General features: G+C 35.0%; 1 protein-coding gene and 1 pseudogene across 1 annotated transcript; both read right to left on the reverse strand.

The window, feature by feature from the left end:
• Nucleotides 1–10,841: 10,841 nt before the first annotated feature.
• LOC111883280 (uncharacterized protein At5g01610) lies at nucleotides 10,842–12,363 on the reverse strand. The gene is made up of 3 exons (XM_023879618.3): nucleotides 12,138–12,363; nucleotides 11,514–11,568; nucleotides 10,842–11,429 (listed from the first exon to the last, which is right to left on the reverse strand). The coding sequence occupies exons 1-3, from the start codon at nucleotides 12,237–12,239 to the stop codon at nucleotides 11,050–11,052; spliced, it is 537 nt and encodes a 178-aa protein (XP_023735386.1). The 5' UTR covers nucleotides 12,240–12,363; the 3' UTR covers nucleotides 10,842–11,049.
• A 1,149-nt stretch (nucleotides 12,364–13,512) lies between these two features.
• LOC111883273 (pentatricopeptide repeat-containing protein At4g22760-like) lies at nucleotides 13,513–14,569 on the reverse strand (annotated as a pseudogene).
• Between the last annotated feature and the right edge of the window lie 7,415 nt (nucleotides 14,570–21,984).

Raw genomic sequence — 21,984 nt, forward strand, 5'->3', positions numbered from 1 at the left:
AATCTCACCTACGCGTGGATATAAAGAACGTTAAAAACAGAGCTCGTACGCGGAAGTTACGAATTTTACAAGTTTTCGACACAAAATTTGAGGTTGTCAGGCCCACCACGACGTGGTGAAGAAGCCACGATGTGGTATTGTGACTGATGGGTGCCAGGTCCATCAGCAAACATCTCGTCAACAGAAGAGGATAGAATCCCTCACCACGACGTGGTGAGGTGTACCACGACGTGGCGCCCAATATAGGGCTATAAATAGCAGCTGAAGGTGTTGGGTTCCATTGCTCATTTCTTCTCTCTCTCGTGCCGAAGCTCTGCGTTTAAACCCCCCGAAGCCATCCCGAAGCCCCGGTCTTCATATCCAAGTTTCGAAGGAAGGTTTTTCACTCCCGAGATTCCCGTGAATCCCGAGAAATTCAACTTTCCCTAGTCGAGGTTCTACTGAGTTTTCGTTTCACCTTCTTCTGTCTATCAAGTGAGTTCATACCCCTACAACTACGTTTTCAAATACTTTATAAATGCTTTTATACACTTTCAAAGGGGGGGGGGGGGAATACAAGTAAACACACAGTTACTCTCATGTGAAAAACATTAAGCTTTTACTACACTTATCTTTATATAACAAATCATATGTGATTCATATTTATCATATGAAAACATTCGCATGCAACACCTATTCAATAACATTTTGTCCTTTAAGAGTAAAAACATGTTATACAAATATCAAACACTTTATTTATAATTGGGTGTATAAATGTTCAATAGTGTTATTACAAATGTTATACTTACATACCAAGCTGATACTGCATTAGGGTTTATCATACAACGAATCATACATTTGAGAAAAACTATAATAGGTATAGTTTACTAGATATTCAAGAGATTTTACATACTATAAGTACTATATCAAGGAAATACTTTCATATAGAAGAACAAATGAACTTTTCATACGTAAATCTATTTGATGCTAAGTTTTGTGAGACGTTCAACTTCACGTACTTTCGAGTATGCAGTTAAAGTCCTGTATTATATACCATAATCTCTTGTAGGGAGAGCGTGATACTTGTGTATAGATCTATACAGGATTGACAATCCCACACCTAAACTGTTAGCTACAGTTACACCGACATGTTTGGGGTGACAAACATCATAACATTCCAACGCCTGAAGAACGTTGTTACAGGCAGTATGGGTCAATAGTATGGTTATAAAACTCACATGGAGTATTAAAAACACGTTGATTTACGGGGTTATCTAATGCCTTATCGATTCTTTTACATACATAAATCTACTATTCTAGGCATGAAAAACACTATTGCATAATAATTTTTGGAACTTTTTAACTACCTTACACTTATGGAAAAATATTGGAATTTTAGAAACAACATTCGAAACAGTCGGGTCTTAGTAGAAGACTACTTTTATACTAGTAGGAAATATGGGATTTTCTAAGAGTTTTCAAACATCTACAAACAAATTCATTCAAATTTATACAAACATTGACATTAAATACTTATGAATTCACCAGCTTAAATGTTGATCTACTCTTTCAAATCTACTTGTATTTCTCAGGGATTCAGTAATACAGGTAAACTTCAGCTTTTGGAGAAGTGATGCTAAAGCGTCAGTTTTAAACTCATTTTGTCATCATATTGTAATTTGTTTTTGAAACAAGTATCACCCAACAATGTAACTCTTAAATTATATATATGATGGTTGTGTTTACTTTCTTTATTATGTATTCAAATGTTACGATACTACATGAAGTCATCTACACTCGAACGATTCCGTTGTTCTGGTTTGGGGGTGTGACAGTCGGGTCTTCCAGTATCGAGACTTCGACAACACGAAGCCCCTACCTTTGATAGGACTTAGGACCCCGGCAAAGCCATGAGGTGGTTGTCTAACGTGGAGGGGTGTTTCTTCACGTGTTCATGTCATACTTATCTTAAGACACATAACTAACTAGGTCAGAGTTCATCAGCGGATTTGAGAGCTACAATTTGCTAATCAGTTTTGAAGTTATATTGGCAACTATAGTTATTAGACTTATCTAGGTGGGAGATTGTTGGATTAGGTGTCTAAGCCCACAACTATAATTGGTATATACTTGAATTGATGGTAGCACTGTCCTTTTGGGTTGCCTTCATAACTAGCAACTAGACAATATGATTTTTGGAGAGAGGTTGTATTTATTATTTGCATAATAAATTAAGATAATTGATTTATTAATGTATTATGAAAATAATATATTAATTAGAAATCATATTATTTGATTAATGATTAATCAATAAATAATTGGAATTAATTGAATTGATTAAAAATGCAATGGCTTTTTAGCAACTTATTGATAGTTGAGGAAAGAGGTTCTAGAACCTCCCTAGAAAGTTTTGGACGAAAACTTCTAGGAAGGCCCTAGAATTTTTGTCTTAGGGCTCTTGGATGGGGATTCTTGGGCTGGTTGGTCCTTAAGCTAAGGAATTAGGGTTTCCTCCTAAAACCCTAGCTTTGAGTCTAAGATACCTCACATATATAAAGAGCCTTACCCCTTCACATTTTTGGCTACCTAGAAACCCTAGAAGGATAGCCAAAAATCTCAAGCTCCATCTCCTCTCTCCCCTTTCCTCTCTCATCCTCTTGCTTAGTTTGTGTGTGATCTACTAGAGACGTGACACTTGCTCTCAAGGTTCAAAAAGACTTGGATTTTCATTGCTATTACTACATAACAATAAAAGGTATGTTTACTAACCCTAATTATGATTTTTGAAAATAATATAGATCTCCTAGAGATTTCCATTTGATGTTCAAAAGTTATATGTTTAATTAGAGAAAACATAGATCTAAGAATTAGGGTTGCATGCATACATATGTTTTTGTTTGTTATGCTCAAAACTCATTAGTTACGACGTTCAGAATACAAAACCTAAGCACCGAGTAATCGAGGCCGTAGTGCTCATAAGCATACACAACCCCGAACATCTAATTAATGATTGTCATATGTAGGATGTTGTGAGAAAAAACTAAAGAAACCATTTATAAGTATTGAATGTGTACAAAAACAACAATGACTTATTTTAAAACAAAAAAATATTATAGGCTAAATGTGCAAAAAAAAAATATTAAATACTAAATATGTATAAAGTGAGAAATATATTACCTTATTAAGTCATTTTTTCGGTTTACCTAGAATAATCGATCATAAAGAATAAACATATATAATTAAACAAGTTGAAGAGACAAATATAAATGAAAAAATCACAGTGGACAAAATATATACAAATCATAATTTTTTTTTTTTAATTATTATCCTTTTTTTATAATGTTGGCAGTAGGATCGACCTTCAAAGACTTGATTTAATAACTATTCATGTCTAAAGGTCATTGAGATTCGTACCTTTTTCGATAAATGAAAACAAATAAAAAATAATAATAATAAGGGCCTGTTTATGACAGTTACAAATTGTGAAAGTTAGTGGAAGAAATTTAAATGAAAATATAAAAAAAAGGAAAAATAATAGTATCAACAACAACATATTGAATTACCTAATTGCTTTGAATATGTCATGATCATTGGTATTAACGAAAGAAATATTTTTACTGTCTTTTCTTGAATGGGTTTAATCGTTATTAAATTTAAAAAATCAATATTTTCAAGAATTATTTTACTTTTGGAAAAGGTGAATATTATTAACAACCTTGTTAACAACCTTGTGACTAGCTAGGAACTAGTGGGTGCAACAAAAAGAAAAAAACACAATAATAATTCTTTTTCAATAAATATTTAATACTAAAATTAATAAGATTGATTTTTTTTGAAACGACCAATATATTAATCTCTAAATCTCTAAATATTATTAAAAGAGAACCTTTAATTCTAAACTGAAGAAATCAGGACCATTGATTGCATTTCAATCATATATTTTTCACCTTTGGATTATTTGATGACATCATCTTTGTCAACCCATTTATTTTTGTCAATAGATTTTATAAAACGTATATTACATTTTAAATTAGAATTCCATTAATGACACTTAAATATCACCAAAAATAAAATGAATTAAATTAGGAATTCTATTAATGACAATTAAATATCACCAAAAATAAAACGAATTAAATTAGGAATTCTATTAATAACAATTAAATCTCACAAAAAATAAAATACAAAAATACTCCGCCTCCCTCAATTCTTTACATAATATATCTAACCTAAGTTTTGTAGTGGAGAAGAAAATGGGGGAAAACATGTTGTTTTGATTTTTACTTAACGATTTAGATTTGTAGTCGAACGACTGGATTATAAATACATCAGATAAAGGTAAGAAAACAAATAACTCAAATTCCACTTGACAACTTTTTAGTCATCTCATATATGTTTATTTCTTGATAACTAATATTTGTACTATTTATCGATGTTTATGTTAAAGTTGTGACAACATGAAAATGATTGTTACTCAAGTTGTTTGATTTTTTTTTAGATTTTTTGTAGGTCAAAATTGGAGTTGACGAACAACAGAAATGGTCGAATTCATCTGGGTTCTTGTGAACGTAAGTAAAATATATTTTGATTTTTATGTTATGAGGGTGTCAAATTTTATGGTTTGAAAATTAATTGTCACAGTTGTGTTATTTAGAAATTTGAATCGGATCTTTCTATGAGATTCCCCATTTTTTTTCATACTTTTGACGAATTGTTCAATAAGTTGAGCAATCAAATTATAAACGATAAACTCATACACAATGTATGTCATATCCTTTGCTTTTGGTTGTTAAAATCACAAATTTGTTTTTTTTTATGTGTTAGGATTTGAGACCTTGATTTGGATACTTGGAAATTTTGTTTGGTCTACCTGTCTACTACATGTTCGATGAAATGCTTAAGGGAACAATATTGGGATAAACTTGCGGCCCGGTTTAAATTACTTTAAAAATATATTGGTTTAAATTACTTAAAAATATATACTTGTCGATTTTTGTTATCCTTCACGGTTTAAATTTGTATGTTTCTCCTTAAAGTTTCATGTTTCATCCCTAATAGTTCTTTGTTTATGTTTTAGTTATAATGTCTTCTTTGACCCTTGATCACATGGTTAGTTTCTCATACTAATTTTTATTTAAAAATTATATTTAATTGCAAGTTATTACAGTATCTAATACCCCAATAATCTCTAATATTTGTATAAGATGGTGACAATTATTATTTTTTATTGCAGCTTCTCTTCATATTAATTATCGGATGTGGTTTGAGTTATGGAATGCTGCGACTGAGCGGATTCCACATTGTGGGGCGTTAGAATTCATTACAGAAGGAGGTATGATTTATATACCTTATTGGGTATTGATGGAAACGTTTAATTCTTGCTCATGTAGATCGATAAATATTTTACAATATATTCTTTTAACCTTATATTAGGACCTTTTTGGAAAACAAATTGTTTTTAATATTAAACTTTAAAAAAAAAGTTCATATATAGCATCATACTCTTAAAAAATGACTTTTTTGGATTATTTTTAGTTGATATGGAAAGTTATATTTTTTGTATATTGAAGCTTATTTAAACGATTGTTTTCTGGAAAAAAAATCATTAATAGCGTTAAAAATATATTGGTTTAAATTACTCAAAAAATATACTTGTCGATTTTTGTTATCCTTCACGGTTTAAATTTGTATGTTTCTCCTTAAAGTTTCATGTTTCATCCCTAATAACTCTTTGTTTATGTTTTAGTTATAATGTCTTCTTTGACCCTTGATCACATTGGTTAGTTTCTCATACTAAGTTTTATTTGAAAATTATATTTAATTGCAAGTTATTACAGTATCTAATACCCCAATAATCTCTAATATTTGTATAAGATGGTGACAATTATTATTTTTTATTGCAGTTTCTCTTCATATTGATTATCGGATGTTGTTTGAGTTATGGAATTCTGCGACTGAGGGGATTCCACATTGTGGGGCGTTGGAATTCATTATAGAAGGAGGCATGATTTATATACCTTATTGGGTATTGATGGAAACGTTTAATTCCTGTTGATGTAGATCGATAAATATTTTACAATATGTTCTTTTAACCTTATATTAGGACCTTTTTTGGAAAAAAATTGCTTTTAATATTAAACTTTGAAAAAAAAAGTTTATATATAGCATCATACTCTTAAAAATGACTTTTTTGGATTATTTTTAGTTGATATGGAAAGTTATATTTTTTGTATATTGAAGCTCATTTAAGCGATTGTTTTCTGGAAAAAAAATCATTAATACCATTAAACTTTTCAAAAACGTTCATTAATAGCATCGTAGTTTCAAAAAAATGATTTTTCCGTATTCTTTTTGGCTAATCTAGAATTTTTTTTTTCTACATTAGAGCTAATTAATAGGATTTTTTTGAAAACATTTTATTAATGGAAAATACATTTTCATTTTCTTTCGCGTAATAGACCATTTATGTAAGAAAAACATTTCAAATATAGACCATTTGTGTACTTTTGTTCACATGTGAACCATTTATGTAGTATATAAATTTAATTGTTAATTAGTAGGTCATTAATATGACAATTTTCTAGTGTAAATTTGCTTTTAGTATTGAAATTTGCAAAAAATAGTAGAATGATAATAATATATTAATTTATTTGTATTTATCATATATATATATATATATATATATATATATATATATATAGAGAGAGAGAGAGAGAGATAGATAGAGAGAGAGATAGCTAAGTTCAAATATTCTAACTAATTATTATACATCTATCGTATGCTATGAGAATGATAAAGAAAATATGTTGTTTGATAATATAAATACGTTCAATCTTACATAACTATTATCATTAACACACATTCTCACTAATTAAATCGTCTATAAGGTTATTATTCACTTATTATTATTATTCTCATTTCTGTCAGAATGTTTTATTGGGTCATATTCTGTCAGAATGAAAATGAGTGAAAAACGATGTGTGAGAACAAAAATAAAATTAACAAGAATGCATGAAAATGACGATATTCTTTTATGATTAAACGTATTCGCATTGCTAAACAACTTATTCTGTTAATAATTCTCATTGTATACGATAGATGCACAATAATTAGTTAAAATACAATAACCTAAGCCTATATATATATATATATATATATATATATATATATATATATATATATATATATATATATATATATATATATATATATATCAAGGTTGTAAAAATCGCTCGGCGGTAGCTCGGTGGTCGACTGGGGTCAAGCGATTAATCGGTTTGGCGGGGATTAATCGGGGACCATAAATTACTAATAAAACTATTTTAAAACTTAATATATCCTAAGAAAAAATAGTATTTGAAAATTTCAATTTTTAAAATTTTGAAATTATGAAATATTTGGTATAATATTTGAAAATTTGAATATTTAAAAATTTAAAAATTTGAAGTTTTGTAAATTTGGTGTGATATTTGAAAATTTGAAATTTTGAATTTTTTGAAATCTTCCCGCCAAGGACCGCCTAGCCCGAGTTTGACCGATATTGACCAATTTCCGCCAAACACCCCTAATCGTAATCAGTTGCAGACCGCCTAGCGCCTAGGCGGCCGCCTAGGCCGATATTTACAACACTGATATATATATATATATATATATATATATATATATATATATATATATATATATATATATATATATATATATATATATATAAAAGTTATATTATAATATAAGTTTTAAATAAGACATAACGAGATTATCACCTTATAAAAATAAAAATAAGATAGCAACCAATTAATTGATTCTTTACTTCAATATTTCATTATTATTTTTAAACGATTAATTATGTTCTAAAGTTTTGTTATACAAAAATATTGTCAAATATATAAAAGTAATCATGTTTTAATTTTTCAAATTATAAAAGTAATCATGGTTTATTTTTTTCATATATGAAAATCATATTACGAAAAAGAGTGTTAGCATCTACTCGTTTTAAAATAAATTTCACATATTATTTTAGTTTTTAAACTGATATTTTGACAAAATAACTATTTTTTTTAGGATTAATGTATAATTATATATGAATAAGAGATGATACAAGAACAATATATTACGTGTTCTTTAAAGTATAACATGTTCCTGCTAAGAACATATGAAAATTTGCATTCATAAATAAGTCTCATTTTTTAACAAATTTGCTAATATTTATTGCAACACACCCTCCCTCTAAACCTTAAGCTCCTAAATAGTCGTCTGAAACTTATCATCAAAAGAAACTATTTGGTACCGTTGCATCACTAATAGTCAAAATAAACTATCTAGAGATTTGGTCCATGGTTTCCTTTATGTCCGCATGAAGATGACATGTTACCATTCAAACTGATAAGAAAACAATTTCTAATCAAATTATGTTTCGCGATGGCAATCAATAAAGCTTACGGAGAAACAATTCCAAATGTAGGTATTTATCTCCCAGAATCGGTTTCACGCATGACCAACTTTATGTGACATTGTCTAGAGGGATATCGTGTGCCAATACAAAAGTATTAGTGAACTCTGACGAACAATTCAACGACAATGAAGTTTATACATCAAATATGGTCAACAAAGAGGATATCATTGCTCTGTAGGTATTTATCTTTAAGAATCGTTTGGAGGCAAGACCATTTTATATGGAGATGGCTTTAGACAAATTCTTCTAGCAATACAAAGAGGCAATTGTTCGGATACTGTGCATGCATTATATTCGTCCAAATTACAGCGTGATGTACAGTTTTACGTTTAACCGTAAACATGAGATTTATTTTGGTTGTATAACTAAGATTTGGATGAGACAAAGCATTTGATGAGTGGATTGTTAAAATTGGTGATGGTAATATTGGCGGCCCTAATGATGGTGAAGCTGAAATTGAATTTCCAGAAGACGTTGTTGTTCACTCTATAGGTGACCATATTCATTCAATTGTATCCATCATTTATCTATCCTTTGAAAATCATCTTGATGATCAATCATATTTTCAAGATAAAGCTATTTTGGTCCCTACAAATGAAGAATTTGATGCTACCAATGACTACATTTTAGGATTGATGAAAGATGAAGGGAAAACATATGAGTTCAAATTCTTTACGTGATACAGAGTTACCGGGTTTTTTTTGAGGAATCAATTTACTCTTCAGCTGTGTTGAATGATTTTAAGGCATCTAGAATTTCCATCCATAAACTTACACTAAAAATATGTGTTCCAGTCATATTACTTTGTAATATCGACCAAACCAAAGGACTATGCAATTGTACTAGATTATAGATTGTTAGGCTTGGAAGAAACATCATTGAAGCCTGAATCATATATGATAGATTCTTTATGGAGACTACTTATATACCTTGCATGAATTTAACTCCGTCTAATGAAAGAATCTCATTATGTTTTCAGCGGAGGCAATTTCCTATAATAGTTTATTTTGTTATGGCCACTAACAAAAGTCAATGACAATAATTATCAAATGTTGGATTATACTTGCATAAGTTTGTCTTCACTCATTTTTAGTTATATATTCTTTGTTTTTCACGTCACAAATGAAAAGAGATTGAAGGTACTCATATATTACGAGGAAGGTTGTCCAACTAATAAAACAAAAAGTTATGTTTACAAAGAGGTCCTTCAACTATTATAGATATTCAAGTGTTTCTTTGGTTTTTTTTCAAACATTTAAATGTTAACAATAATGCTAAGTCTGTTTATGTTACTTTATTTTTTTATAATGCCAACTTTTTTATACATTTACATGTACATTTTTATATGTTCCTCCGCGTTTTACGCGGGGTCATAATCTAGTAATAAAAAGGAGTCTAAACCACTTAGCAAGGAGCTAGAAATGGGAAACAAAACAAAGAAAAGATAGAACAAAAAATAAGAGAAAACAAAAAAGAAAAACCAAATATTACATGCCAATAAGAGGGCAATGGGATGAGACTCTCTTAGGTGTAGATCTCCTCTATTACTCATGTTTTTAACCCATAGGAACGCCAACGATTTAATGATGTCTATAGTTTTAGTGGGTGATGACCGGATCTTTTTAAAGATTTTGTCGTTCATTGCTTTCCAAATACACCTTAATCTGCAGTAACAGATTGTTAGTAATAGTTTTCGTCGTTTTGGATAGGTTCCCCATTTTGCTGCATAATCGAGCATATTGATAACCGATTGAAAATCTTAAAACCTAAAAACCAATTCCATGACCTTTTTAGCGAAATCACATTTAACTAAAACATGATCGGTACATTCATCCTCTTTATTGCATGTAAGACAAGTTGATTGTGCAAAAGTAATGAGATTGATACTAACTTAAAACCTAAACTTTCAGTTTAGTAAAAAAACCAATTTTGAATTACATTAAGATCCCGTTGGGATTGGAAAAATGCACGACATATCGGCATATCCATTTGATTTGTAATTTTTTTTAAATGACAAATAATTAAATATCTCTTCTATCTAGACCTCCTTGTTAATTGTTAGATTAAAAACCTTATCCCAACTTGCTTCGTAGTTAGTTTCCCTTTTTCACATAGTGGCATGCAAAACTTTAGCAAACATATTTCTTTAACCAATATGTTTCCTTTTTGCACAATGAAATACAATATTTAGTACCTTATCACCATTGTTATTCCTTGCAAGTTGCAACTATAACCGCTTTTTTTAGAAAAAAATCATTTTTTACATTAAAAATAAACTTCCTCAAACATGATATAAAATATAATAACTATTTCATTATTTTTTATTTTATCCAACCAAATATAATAACTATATTATTATTATTATTTTCATCCAACAAAACAAACCCTAACTCATTTTTCCAGGACATGCAAACACTCAGTAAAATCAATATTTTAATTTTCTTTGGAAAACGATTAACAAATTTGACACACTAGCATCATTAAACAAACTTGACACACATCATAAAACATGTTAAGATCCATTGATAGTTTGATACCAATGGACAATGTGATTGAAACAAATCAAATATTAACATAACAAGAACAAAAAAATAATTATCTTCGTGAAATGTGAATGGTGACCTTCAAAATTCATCAACTCTAATCGCATCACGGGGTGTCTCATAAGCATCTCTAGACCGTGATTTCTTCACACCAGCCGTGAACCACACTTTATCAGACCTATAATTCTCCACAACCACACTCGATACTTTCACCCAAACAACCACCTTTGTCTTCATTCCTTCTATCACAGTCAGCTTTCCCCTTGACACAAGCCCTTTCACTCGAGTCGCGTATCTTATCACAGACTGATCCTTGAAGGTAACCTCGCAAGGAGAGGGTAAATGCACCACGAGTTTTAGCTTTGCCTCATCAAACTCATAACATGTTATGTTTTGTGGGAATAATCCAGGAGGGAGGTTGTATTCTCTAAGGAAATCTGGCAATGGTTTCGAAGGCTTGCCTATGAAGAAATATCAATTATTTTTATACGACAATGATACGTGTAGTATATATATACGTGCACAAATTACAAACAGTTTAATACCTTTTAGTTTGTCGAATACCCATTTCGCCTTCTTTTCCACTGTGTTTGAGAGCGTCTGCAAACATGAATACAGATCATTTCAAGTGTCTTAATTGGGATAGTCTTATTACTAAAAATTCAAATGAAAAGACATATTGCCTATCTCTTCTTTTACCTCGGGGAAACAAAGACCATTCAGATCCTACATTATTCCCAAACCCAATTAAATTTATACTCAATTTCATTGGAGATCTCTACTTAGACCCTTATCAAGATCAAGATAATTCCTCAATTTATCTCCTCATATGATTAATCGATTACCTATTAAGTCTCAACACCCATATAACAAAACTGGGAATTAAAGAAATAGTGAAATTAAATTGAGCTTGATTTGTGAAGAAGAACAAAAACCTACACGTAAGAACAAGAACAAAAACCTACACGTAAGAACAAGAACAACGCAGATCCTACATTGCGATTGCACATAACGAACAAACCCATAAAAATCAAATTTTTACTGACGTTTCTATCCAAACACAGATCAAAATTAAGCAACTCGAATCAATTGAAGATTACGTATAACAAACAAACCAAAATCAAAATCAACCAAGAATTACTGATAAGCTATTGGGTGTGGGTAAATACCGAAAGATCTTGCGAAATGTTGGAGATCTCTTCTTTGGCCTTTTTAGAAACCCAAAAGCTACCAGCTTTAATGCTGCCAACTTTAATCAAAGCTTTCTCCATTCTTCTTTCCCTCTATCCCTCCAATCGATCAATCGGCAACACTCAAATCTTGGAAGAAAAGAGTAGAGATTTCACAGAAATCTCCCTCACACTAAATCCACTTTTTTTGCACCGATTCTTCTGTTCCAGAGCTTTATCAAAGCGTAACTTTCCCCCAGAGCTAAAATGTTTCTTTTCAAAAAATATAGAGTATCTAATGCATAATGTACAAGTTATTAAAGAATAACTTTCCTGGATTTGGTAAAAATGCTTTGCTAAAAGGAATTACCAATTATGCGGCTCTTTTCATTTCACTTTCCTAGATGTTTTTTCATCATTGATCCTTCAGCTTTGGGTTTTTTCTAATTTTGGTCCCTTGCTTTCTATTAAAACGAAACCACATCATATTCAATTTTTAGGTTCTCCCTGGTATGTTCTCTTTCTTGAATGCAGTTTAAAAGGAAGATAAGTGACGAAAAAAATATTTTAATGTCTTTGTCAATCTAGAATTGACTTGTGAAATGTCCATTTACATGACTTTTGAAAGGAAATTAGGATGTTTAAATTATTATTTTTTTTGTTAAAATCTAAAATACAACACAATTTATGTAATAGAAAATATAACCGAGTTTAGTCCTTGGTAAAGAGTGTAATGATACGATCTTTCCTTGCTCTTGCTTTGAATAACGAGGCATATCACGTAATGAATCTGAATTGAACAGAGGCTTGAGCTTTAATCAAATTGAACGTAAATAAACATTTTTAAGTTGCTTATAATTCAAATTCAAAGTCAAAGTCAAAGTCATCCAATATTATTTGGTTACATTAAGTAAAAATATAGAAAGAAACTTAAAATCAGATACATTGTTTTCTCTTTATATTCATTAATTATTTTACAAATTAAGTGTAGTATGTAATGAAAATTCCCAATCAATAATCATCGATTATTTTACAAACTTAAATGTATGCAATGAAAAATTCCAATATTAGAGGGGTAAAGTGATGAAAAATTCCAATATTAGAGGGGGTAAGTGAAAAATCAAGATATAGTTGAAGTGAGAAATAAGCAATAAGCCACTCCAAAGGCCATCCAAGTTACGACCCTTTTAAGTGACATCCTACCAATGAAATTGACCGTTTAGCTCCATTAAGAAATATGACCATTTCTATTAAATTGATCAGCTAACCTATTGACAAAGTAAAAGGTTCGTGTTTTAGTACATTAAGCTAGACTTGTTGGCTTAACCTAATAAGTAAGAGGGTGTTTGGATAAATTAACTTACAGCTTATTAACTTAGTAACTTTCTTCGACTTTACCAACATGACTTAACACGGTTAGTATTCCTGAAAATGTGACCAAATTTGGACGGATTTTGGACTCCATCATTTCATCGAACACTTGGATGGCAATATGTTCCTTCCCATTGTTCCCACAACCCAAAATCATGGATGTGTATGAAATGATGTCTTACTTGTGTAACTTGTAAAATAATTTTAAAGCTTTATCGATGAAACCATGTTTGGAATATAAGTCGATTAATGTTGTATGTAAGTGATCATCCATGGTGATGCCGATTTGTTTCATGTAAATGTCATGTATCCAAGACCCGAAAGTGAAGTCTTCTACTTGGGAACAAGCAGATATGACAGTAGCTAACGTCATTTTGTCTGGTTGGATGTTTGATTTTAGTTGAAGCATTTTGTCGAATAGCTGGAGTGCTTCTTTTGGCCGACTGTATTTAGAGTAACAAGTGATCATGGCATTATACAACAATTGGTCTTTATGAAACATATCATTGAATACTTGACGCGCCGATTCGATATCTCCACACTTTGAGTACCCAGTACCCACCAATCATTGTGATACAAGAAATGGTGTTTCTTTGGGACATTGAGTTGTAGAAGCTTCGTGCCGAATCGTTTTTATCAGACTCCACATAATCACTGAGCATGACATTCCATGAAGTTGAATTTCTCTCAGGCATTTCTTGGAATAAATGTAACGCCTTCTTAATATCCCTTGTTCTTGAATACCCTGAAATCATGGAATTCCAAGAAACAACATCATTGTTTGGCATTCCAGAAAAGAACTCTTCAACTATTGATACATTCCCCTATCTTATATACCCATCTATCATGGAATTCCAAGACATTACATTTTTTTCAGACATTTCATCAAACACCTTCTTTACAGTCTCCATGTCATTAAAACTTTTATAAAATCCAAGTAGAGCAGTCTCCACGTAAACATCCCCACAAAACCCATGACTATGGATTTGACCATGACTCATAATCCCGCCATTTCCATTACCAAGCCTTGCACATGCGTTCAAAGTAGATGCTACAGTAAATGAGAAGTGATTTCATGGTTCGAGTACCATGATTGGCAGCAGGTTGATAAGTGATGTCACAGTTCGAGTACCATGCTTTGTAGCGGATTGAGAAGAGATGACATGGTTCGAGCACCATGATTTATATCAGACCGAGAGGTGGCCACTTGGTTCGAGTACCATGATCGTGGTGGGTGGTTAGTGTTACCGGTTCTACCAGTTATTCCGTTATGTTTGGTTATACTGAGATCAAATATGAAAGGGTATGGGCCCAGAGGGCCAATTTGAATGATTTTCGATGGACCATAACTTGAGAGGGAAATCGAGTTAGTTCCCGAGGAATTTTTGGTGAGATGTCATTTGGAGTCGCAAGACTCAAGGATAAGTAGAGGTGGTGTTTTTTAAGGATTGCGGTCTGAGCTGAGCAGTCGACCGATAGCAGAGATGCCACTTTCTGTGACCAGAGTTGTGCTATTTTCTGTGAGGAGCAGGAGGGATATTGAACTTTCGGTTTCAGAGTTGGAGGTAGACGCGGTGGGGTAGCAAGGGGTTGTGACCTTTGCACCAGAGTATTTGGGCAGTATGTTTGCTGCGAGGTATTCTTATCCTATGAGAGAATCATTAGTGGGACTAAGATGGATAAGAACAAAGAGGTGCTTTATTGAGGGTGATGTATTATTTTTTTTGGCAGTTCCCGGTGGCTAAGAGGAGTATATAGGGGCGGTGGCCCCCATGGTCTACGTTGTGTATCGACAATGAGAGTGAGGTCTATTGATTTTATGAGTATTTCCGATTTAGGAAAACGGGTCGAGGAGTCAGAGTCGAGGTGTGTGATTGTGCATCATTTTCCGGACCGAGAGTCAAATTTAATTCGAAGCAGTGAGGTACCCCGACGGTGTGTCGGTTTGAGGCTTCGAGATGAACAAAGGCAGTCACGCTGGGAGGATTCTGAGATTTTTGGTCAAAGTTGAGATATGTGGAGTTTCTTGGTTTCTATTGGGAAGATCATTAAAGCGATTACGTGACACATTCCAAGAGTCAAGTGTGAGATACCTGGTGAAACAGTCTATGGAATAGATTGTTGGTATACCAATTGGTGATGGTTCGAACCCTGAGTGGGGGAGAACTGGGTATTCTATTGAGAGGATCAACAATCCGTTAAAGTGCGGTTATAGGATTGGTTATGAAGATTTGCGGTGCGGACACATGAAACCTGGGTATTTGGTGAAAGAGGTGAGGTTCGATGCAAGATGATGTATTTGTATGTGCTTTCGAAAGGGTGTGTGAATCCACGGCGATTGGTCGTTGGTCAGAGAATTTGTTATGGCTAGGGATTTTTTTTTCAGATTTGCAAATGTTGAGTTCGAGGAGATTGGTTCGATGAGTTCAGGGTGCAATAGCTGAGATTTGCGGGTATAGGTATATATTGTGATCTATACTTCAGGAGGGGCAACTGTGGATTTGTCAACCAATTTTAGAGTTGGAATGAGTAGTTTCGCTTGGGTGGTGATCAGTAGAGGATGCAACTTCGGAATTTAGTCAACGTGTTTACAGTCATTGATCTTTCCTTCGTGTTTCAATGTGTGAGATGGGAATATTTTGAGGTTCCGAGTGCTTGAGTAGAAGAGGGTATCAGGGTACTGCGGGGAGCCAAAGTACTAACTAGTCAGCGAGAGAGTGTCGTGATACTGCGGGGAGCCGTAGTATTCGCTGGTTAGCGAGAGAGTATGGTGATACTGCGGGGAGCCGTAGTATCTACCAGCCAGCGAGATGATGTGGCGATACTACGGGGAGCCGTAGTATTTGCCAAGCAGTGAGGGAGCATTGTGAAACTGCGGGGAGCCGTAGCTTTCACTGGTCAGTGAGAGAGTGTTGTGGAACTGCGGGGAGCCGTAGTTTTACTAGCCAGAGCATGACGTAGAGGAGTTCCTAGGCTTGGGTAGCCTTATCAGTGAGTTTGTGGGAATCTGGTAGACAGGACATAGGCGAGACTGGGGTCTCCCTAATGGTCGGGAGTCGTTGTATTCTGAGTTAAGGTGTGGTTATGGCATTCATAAGGAATTGGATGTAGTGATGTACGCAAAAGTTACGAGTCATGGGTTATGAGTTGAGAGCTTCATTGGGACGAGTGATTCCAATTTTGCGTCGAGCCAGAATCTTGAGTTTTATTTGGCTCTAGTGGTGTAATGTGAAGGCAAGATGAGATTCCGAGCTTAGAGGTGGGTTCCTTTTGAGGGGTATTGTGTGTCATCTGATGTTTTAGACTTGTGTGGGTCAGTTTGTTTGTATGGGACGGAACACGAGATGTATGAAGCTAATGAGTAGTAAACGACAGGGGTCGAGGGTGAGACGATTTCAATTGGAATTGTAGTATTCGCTTGGGATAAAGCGAACTTTGTGACTTGTGTGTCATGATGGGCCGAGATAGTTGTTGTGAGAAGGAAGCCGGTAAGTCGTTTTATTGGGTGTGCAGTGGGTAGCCCTTGAAGGTCCAACAGTCGGATCAGGAGTTGACCTGGTGTTCAGTGTCGGATGGAACATTTGAGAAGAACTGGGGCTTATGATTCAGAGTGCCAGAGGATCGTTCCGAGCCGGCTTGACCGCTTTCTTGTGTTTGAGGATAGAATTTTGAGGATCATTTCCTTCAGAAGAGTTATGATAGTTGTTCAGGCAGTGGGTCCTTAGTGGGATATGACCTTTCCATCCCTTTTAAGTTGCGAATGGGATCGATTAGAGAATCAGAATTGGTAGAGTATTCTTAGAGTATGTTATTCGATGAGCGATTAACATGATGATATTGCGAGGGTGGTTTGGCAGGAAAACAGACCAGTAGAGTTTTCAAGTTCTGGAGAGGCGGATTGATTACCACAACGGCATAAGGGTTTGTCCTTCTTCGGGGTCGGGAGTTCCTGTTGGGTTTAGGTGTTTTTGGAAGAGATCGTTGTATGATATGGGGTTCTTTCGATGGTTCTTCCTGAATCATTGGGTTCGACCTATGTGTTGATAAGGAGCGATTTCGAGGGCGAAATCTATTTCAAGTGGTGGAGAATTGTAACACCCTGTTCTGGATTATTTTGTGATTTAAGGCCCATGGGCCTTAATCCGAGTATAAGAAAGGTTATGCCCTTTTGGGATGTAGGTGAGGTAGGTTGTGTGATCAAAGAGTTTGGTTTGTGCTTAAGAGCCCAAATGTATTGTTAAGGCGCTGGTTCGGGCTTTTCATGAATTTTGGATTTGAGTTCGAGTGGTATTCAGGAGGAATAAAGTTGATAGAAGTGTAGGGCTTCTCTTTAGCTTTCCGTGGATATAAGGATCATCGGAAACGGACTTATAACGAAGAAGTTATGGCCTTCAGAAGTTTTATGGTTTAGTCGAGTACGTTGGGCGTAATTTAGAGTACGTTGGGCGTACTCAGTACGCTGGGCGTAATTTGGAGTACGCTGGGTATACTGACCAAGGAGGGTCGCGAATGTTCTTCAAAGTACGTTGGGCGTACGCCAAATAGACCTGAACGCTATTTTAAGGTCTTGGACCCTATTTAAGGTCCTTATCTCATAACCTAACCCTAATACCTTCAGCCTCCATCCCTCTAAACCCTAGAAATCGACCCTAAGCCTCCATTTGAGTGATTCTTGAGCATTTTGGTGATTTAGTGAGTTTTCGGTGCATATTGTGGAAGAAGGAGTTTCTTGAGGAAGCATTGCTTGGCTTGGAGCTTGTGGATCTAAGCCCTAATCATGTTGATCTAGCTCCAGAAAGCATAAAGTTTGAATCTTGGTGGGTTTCTCATATGGATCTAGTGGGGTGATGACTTGTTGTTTTTTTGGCTTTTGAAGAAGAAGGAGCTTTGAAAGAGAATGGCTTGAGCACCTAGCTTTTGGATCTATGTTCTTCTCTTGTTGGTGCATCCTCCAGAGGTATCAAGTTTTGAACTTGCTTATTATTGTGCTAGTTTTGTTTTTGGACCATTTTAGGGTTTTTGGTCCCAAAGCTTGAATCTTTATGAGTGGTTAAGCTCCACAGCCTAATATATGTCCCTTTAAGTGTTTCTAGTGGAAAGGATTCATAAAAATGAGTCCTTGGATGTTGGAATCAAACCATGCATGAGATATGGGAATTTTTGGGTAGTAAAGAGTGAGAGTTTTTGTGTTTGGGACTTGCTCAGCCATGCAAAGGCTTAAAGTCATGAGCTTTGTTGAGTATGAGCCTTTATGGAATCCAGATCTAAGAGTATAGCTATGGTCTTAACTGATTAAGACCAAAAGAGTTGAAAAAGTAAATATGGGCGTACGCTGAGCGTAAATCTAGTACACCCCGCGTACTAGGTTAGTGTCCCCGATCAAGATTCGTGTGCGATGGAGTACGCTGAGCGTACCAAAGGAGGTACGCCCCGCGTAACCCCACTGTGGAATTTTTGGGCTAAGTCTTATATTGGGCCTTAAGTGTTGGGCTTGTTGTGCTAGAGATTTGGACTAGAGGAATATGTATATGTGCCTTGGGCCCTTGAGTTGGGCTTGCCTCTTGGACTTGAGAGTTGGGCCTCGGTAGAGTCCATTTATTATTGGGCCTTGGTGGGCCCAATGGTTTTTAGGGGTTATTTATGGACTAGTTAGTGGACTACCTTTAGACCTAGAGAATGAGGGTTGGGACTTAGATCCTAATTTGAGATCATTGTAGATATGGCTCAGAGGCAGAGGCTGGTGCGCAACGGCGATATTTGTAGGAGCCGTTCATCATTCGAGGTGAGTCTTCTCACTATACGTTACCTAGAGTGGTATTTATGTGATGACCGGAGGGTCTTATGTGTTATGTATGAGATTATGTTCTATGTGATATATGTATGTTATATTATTGTATAGACCGGACCGGAGGGTCCAACGATACAGACCGGACCGGAGGGTCCAACGATACAGACCGGGCCGAAGGGCCCAACGAGCTATGACCGGACCAGAGGGTCCAACGAGCTACGGGACTGGAGGGTCCTGCTGAGACTCATCGACAGGAGGGTCATACTGTAGCCTCGAGTGGCATATGTGTTGTATGCGGTATTTTGGGGAACTCACTAAGCTTCGTGCTTACCGTGTTATGTGTTATGTGTTTCAGGTTCTTATCAAAATCGCGGGAAGGCGGCGGATCGATTGTACACACCAGAGAAAAGAGTCACGAATGGGGATCCTGGATTTTGATAATGTTTTGAAAACTTTGTTGACTATTAAATGGTGTTTATTTAAAATGACACGTGTTTTATGAAATTAAAAATGAAAATTTTGTTTGAGAATTTACGGTGTTACAGAATCGAGTGTAACAGTCCGTTTTAAATAAATAAATAATAAACCCTAGAACTCGAGATGTATTTTTAAGTATTGTATTTTAGCCCTAAGTCGTAATAACTAACGGGGTGTGCACATTGGGGTGTTAAAAGCTACATTTTTATTATTTGAGGGTTAAATGGTAACTGTCGGACTTGAATTGTAATGAATTATTAAAGATGGGCGTTGTTTGGTAAGTTTTGGAGTTAATGTGAAAAGCTTATGGTGGAGGAGGACCAAACTTGAAAAAAATGAGTTATATTTGAATGTGGAACGGGATTAAACCCGGTAACCTTTTCCCCCCTCATTTTCTTGAGGAAACCCTAAACCTAGATGTGTAACGTCCCGTTCCTGGTACACATTTCATTTATTCAAGTATTTATTTTTTTAAAAGCTACTCGACGATTCGGTTGCCCTAACTCGTCGAGTAGATGCCAGATTGGACACGGGGTTGCAGATGATCAGCAGCTGCGGTGGAGGTAATATCTTCAATATCAGAAGAATCTGCGGTTGGAGAGGGCAGTTCCCCCTGTACTTGAGAACATCCTACTGAATTGTCTTGAACTGGGAAGGATGGATCAGAGGTGCAAACTTTATGACCACGGAAGCCCCATGCAAGCTTATATGCAAGAACATGGCCTTTTTAGCTCTAAAAGAGCATGCATGGAAGGAAAGCTCGGAACTTTACATGTCTAACAAATGATATCAGCCTAGATCTAGTATATTGTGCCTTGGTTTAGGAAGTTATGGCCTATGGATCAAGATTTATGCCTTAAAGTAGTTAGGGTTTGGGTTAAACCTATTAAGATGGACTAAGGACGGGTAAAGTTGGAAACCTTACTCTTAAGAGTGGATTTCCAGTAAGTAGAGGAAGTTTGGAACATAGATCTGAAAGGTATGAGCTTAATCCTTTAGGATGGCTCATTCAGACAGGGGAACTCGGTGAGTCAAGAGAAGGACTCGACAAGTCGAAGCGGGTTGTCCCGATGATTATGACAGGAAGAACTTGACGAGTATGTAAGGGACTTGACGAGTTGACTCAGTCAACCACGAGTTAATCATTACAGCAACTCGCCAAGTTGGGCTGACTGGGAATTGACCTTGACTTTGACTTTGACCAGGACGCTGAATTTAACCAGGGGTAAAATGGTCATTTTAATCTAAGGAGGATTATTAGATTTTTGACTATGTATTATTTTGATTTGATAGTCGGGGAGACGTGGGAGCAGTTATCAGATATTCCTCACTGCGAGATTTCACGACAGCTTTGCGAGGTGAATTTTCCTCCAGTAGGAACGGGTCGAAGGCACCAATTCCAGCCCGTTTATGTATTTAAAGTATGCCGGACTTCGTTCCGATGCCGAGGTTAGCCTGATACAAATTATATGTTTCCGGACTTCAGTCTGATGTCGGGGCGGTCTCGAGAAGAGAATATGTATGCTTGATGTCTTTGTGATTCATTCATGTTATGTGTTGTGTATTATGGGGAAAGCCCGATGTCGGGGTACGCACGATGCAAAATTAACTTATATGTTATGTGTACCAGACTTTGGCTCGATGTCAGGGGAAGCCCGAGGATGTTTGTTATGTTATATACTTATGTGTTATGTGCTTGCTGCTATGATATGTATTCCAGATTTCGGTCCGATGTCGGGCGGGGCCCGATGTCGGATTATTCCGAAGTCGGGCGGGGCCCGATGCAGTGGGCAAGGCCCAATATGTGTTATTATTTTTATTGTGTGGTATGTGGTAGTTTGGGGGAGCTCACTAAGCTTCGTGTTTACAGTTTTCAGTTTTGGTTTCAGGTACTTCCATTAGCAAGGGGAAGGGCTTGGGATGATCGCATGGCACACACCGCAGTTTCAGCCTGGGATTGTTTTAAACTCTGATATTTTCTCATTTGATTTTGATACAATATTTGACATGATGTTTTGAGATACATGGTTCTTGATTTTTGTTATGATGATGGATGATTTATCGTTTTATTAATGATTTAAAAATGAAATTTTTAGACTATATTTTTGGGATGTTTCAAGATGCTTTATCAATAGCCACCACCTTAGAAGCCTACACAGCCGCCACTGTTGTCTTTTCCAGCGAAGTCGAAGGTTTCGAGTCCCACTGCCA

Source organism: Lactuca sativa, chromosome 5 (genome assembly GCF_002870075.4).
Source record: "Lactuca sativa cultivar Salinas chromosome 5, Lsat_Salinas_v11, whole genome shotgun sequence".
Lineage (NCBI taxonomy): Eukaryota > Viridiplantae > Streptophyta > Magnoliopsida > Asterales > Asteraceae > Lactuca > Lactuca sativa.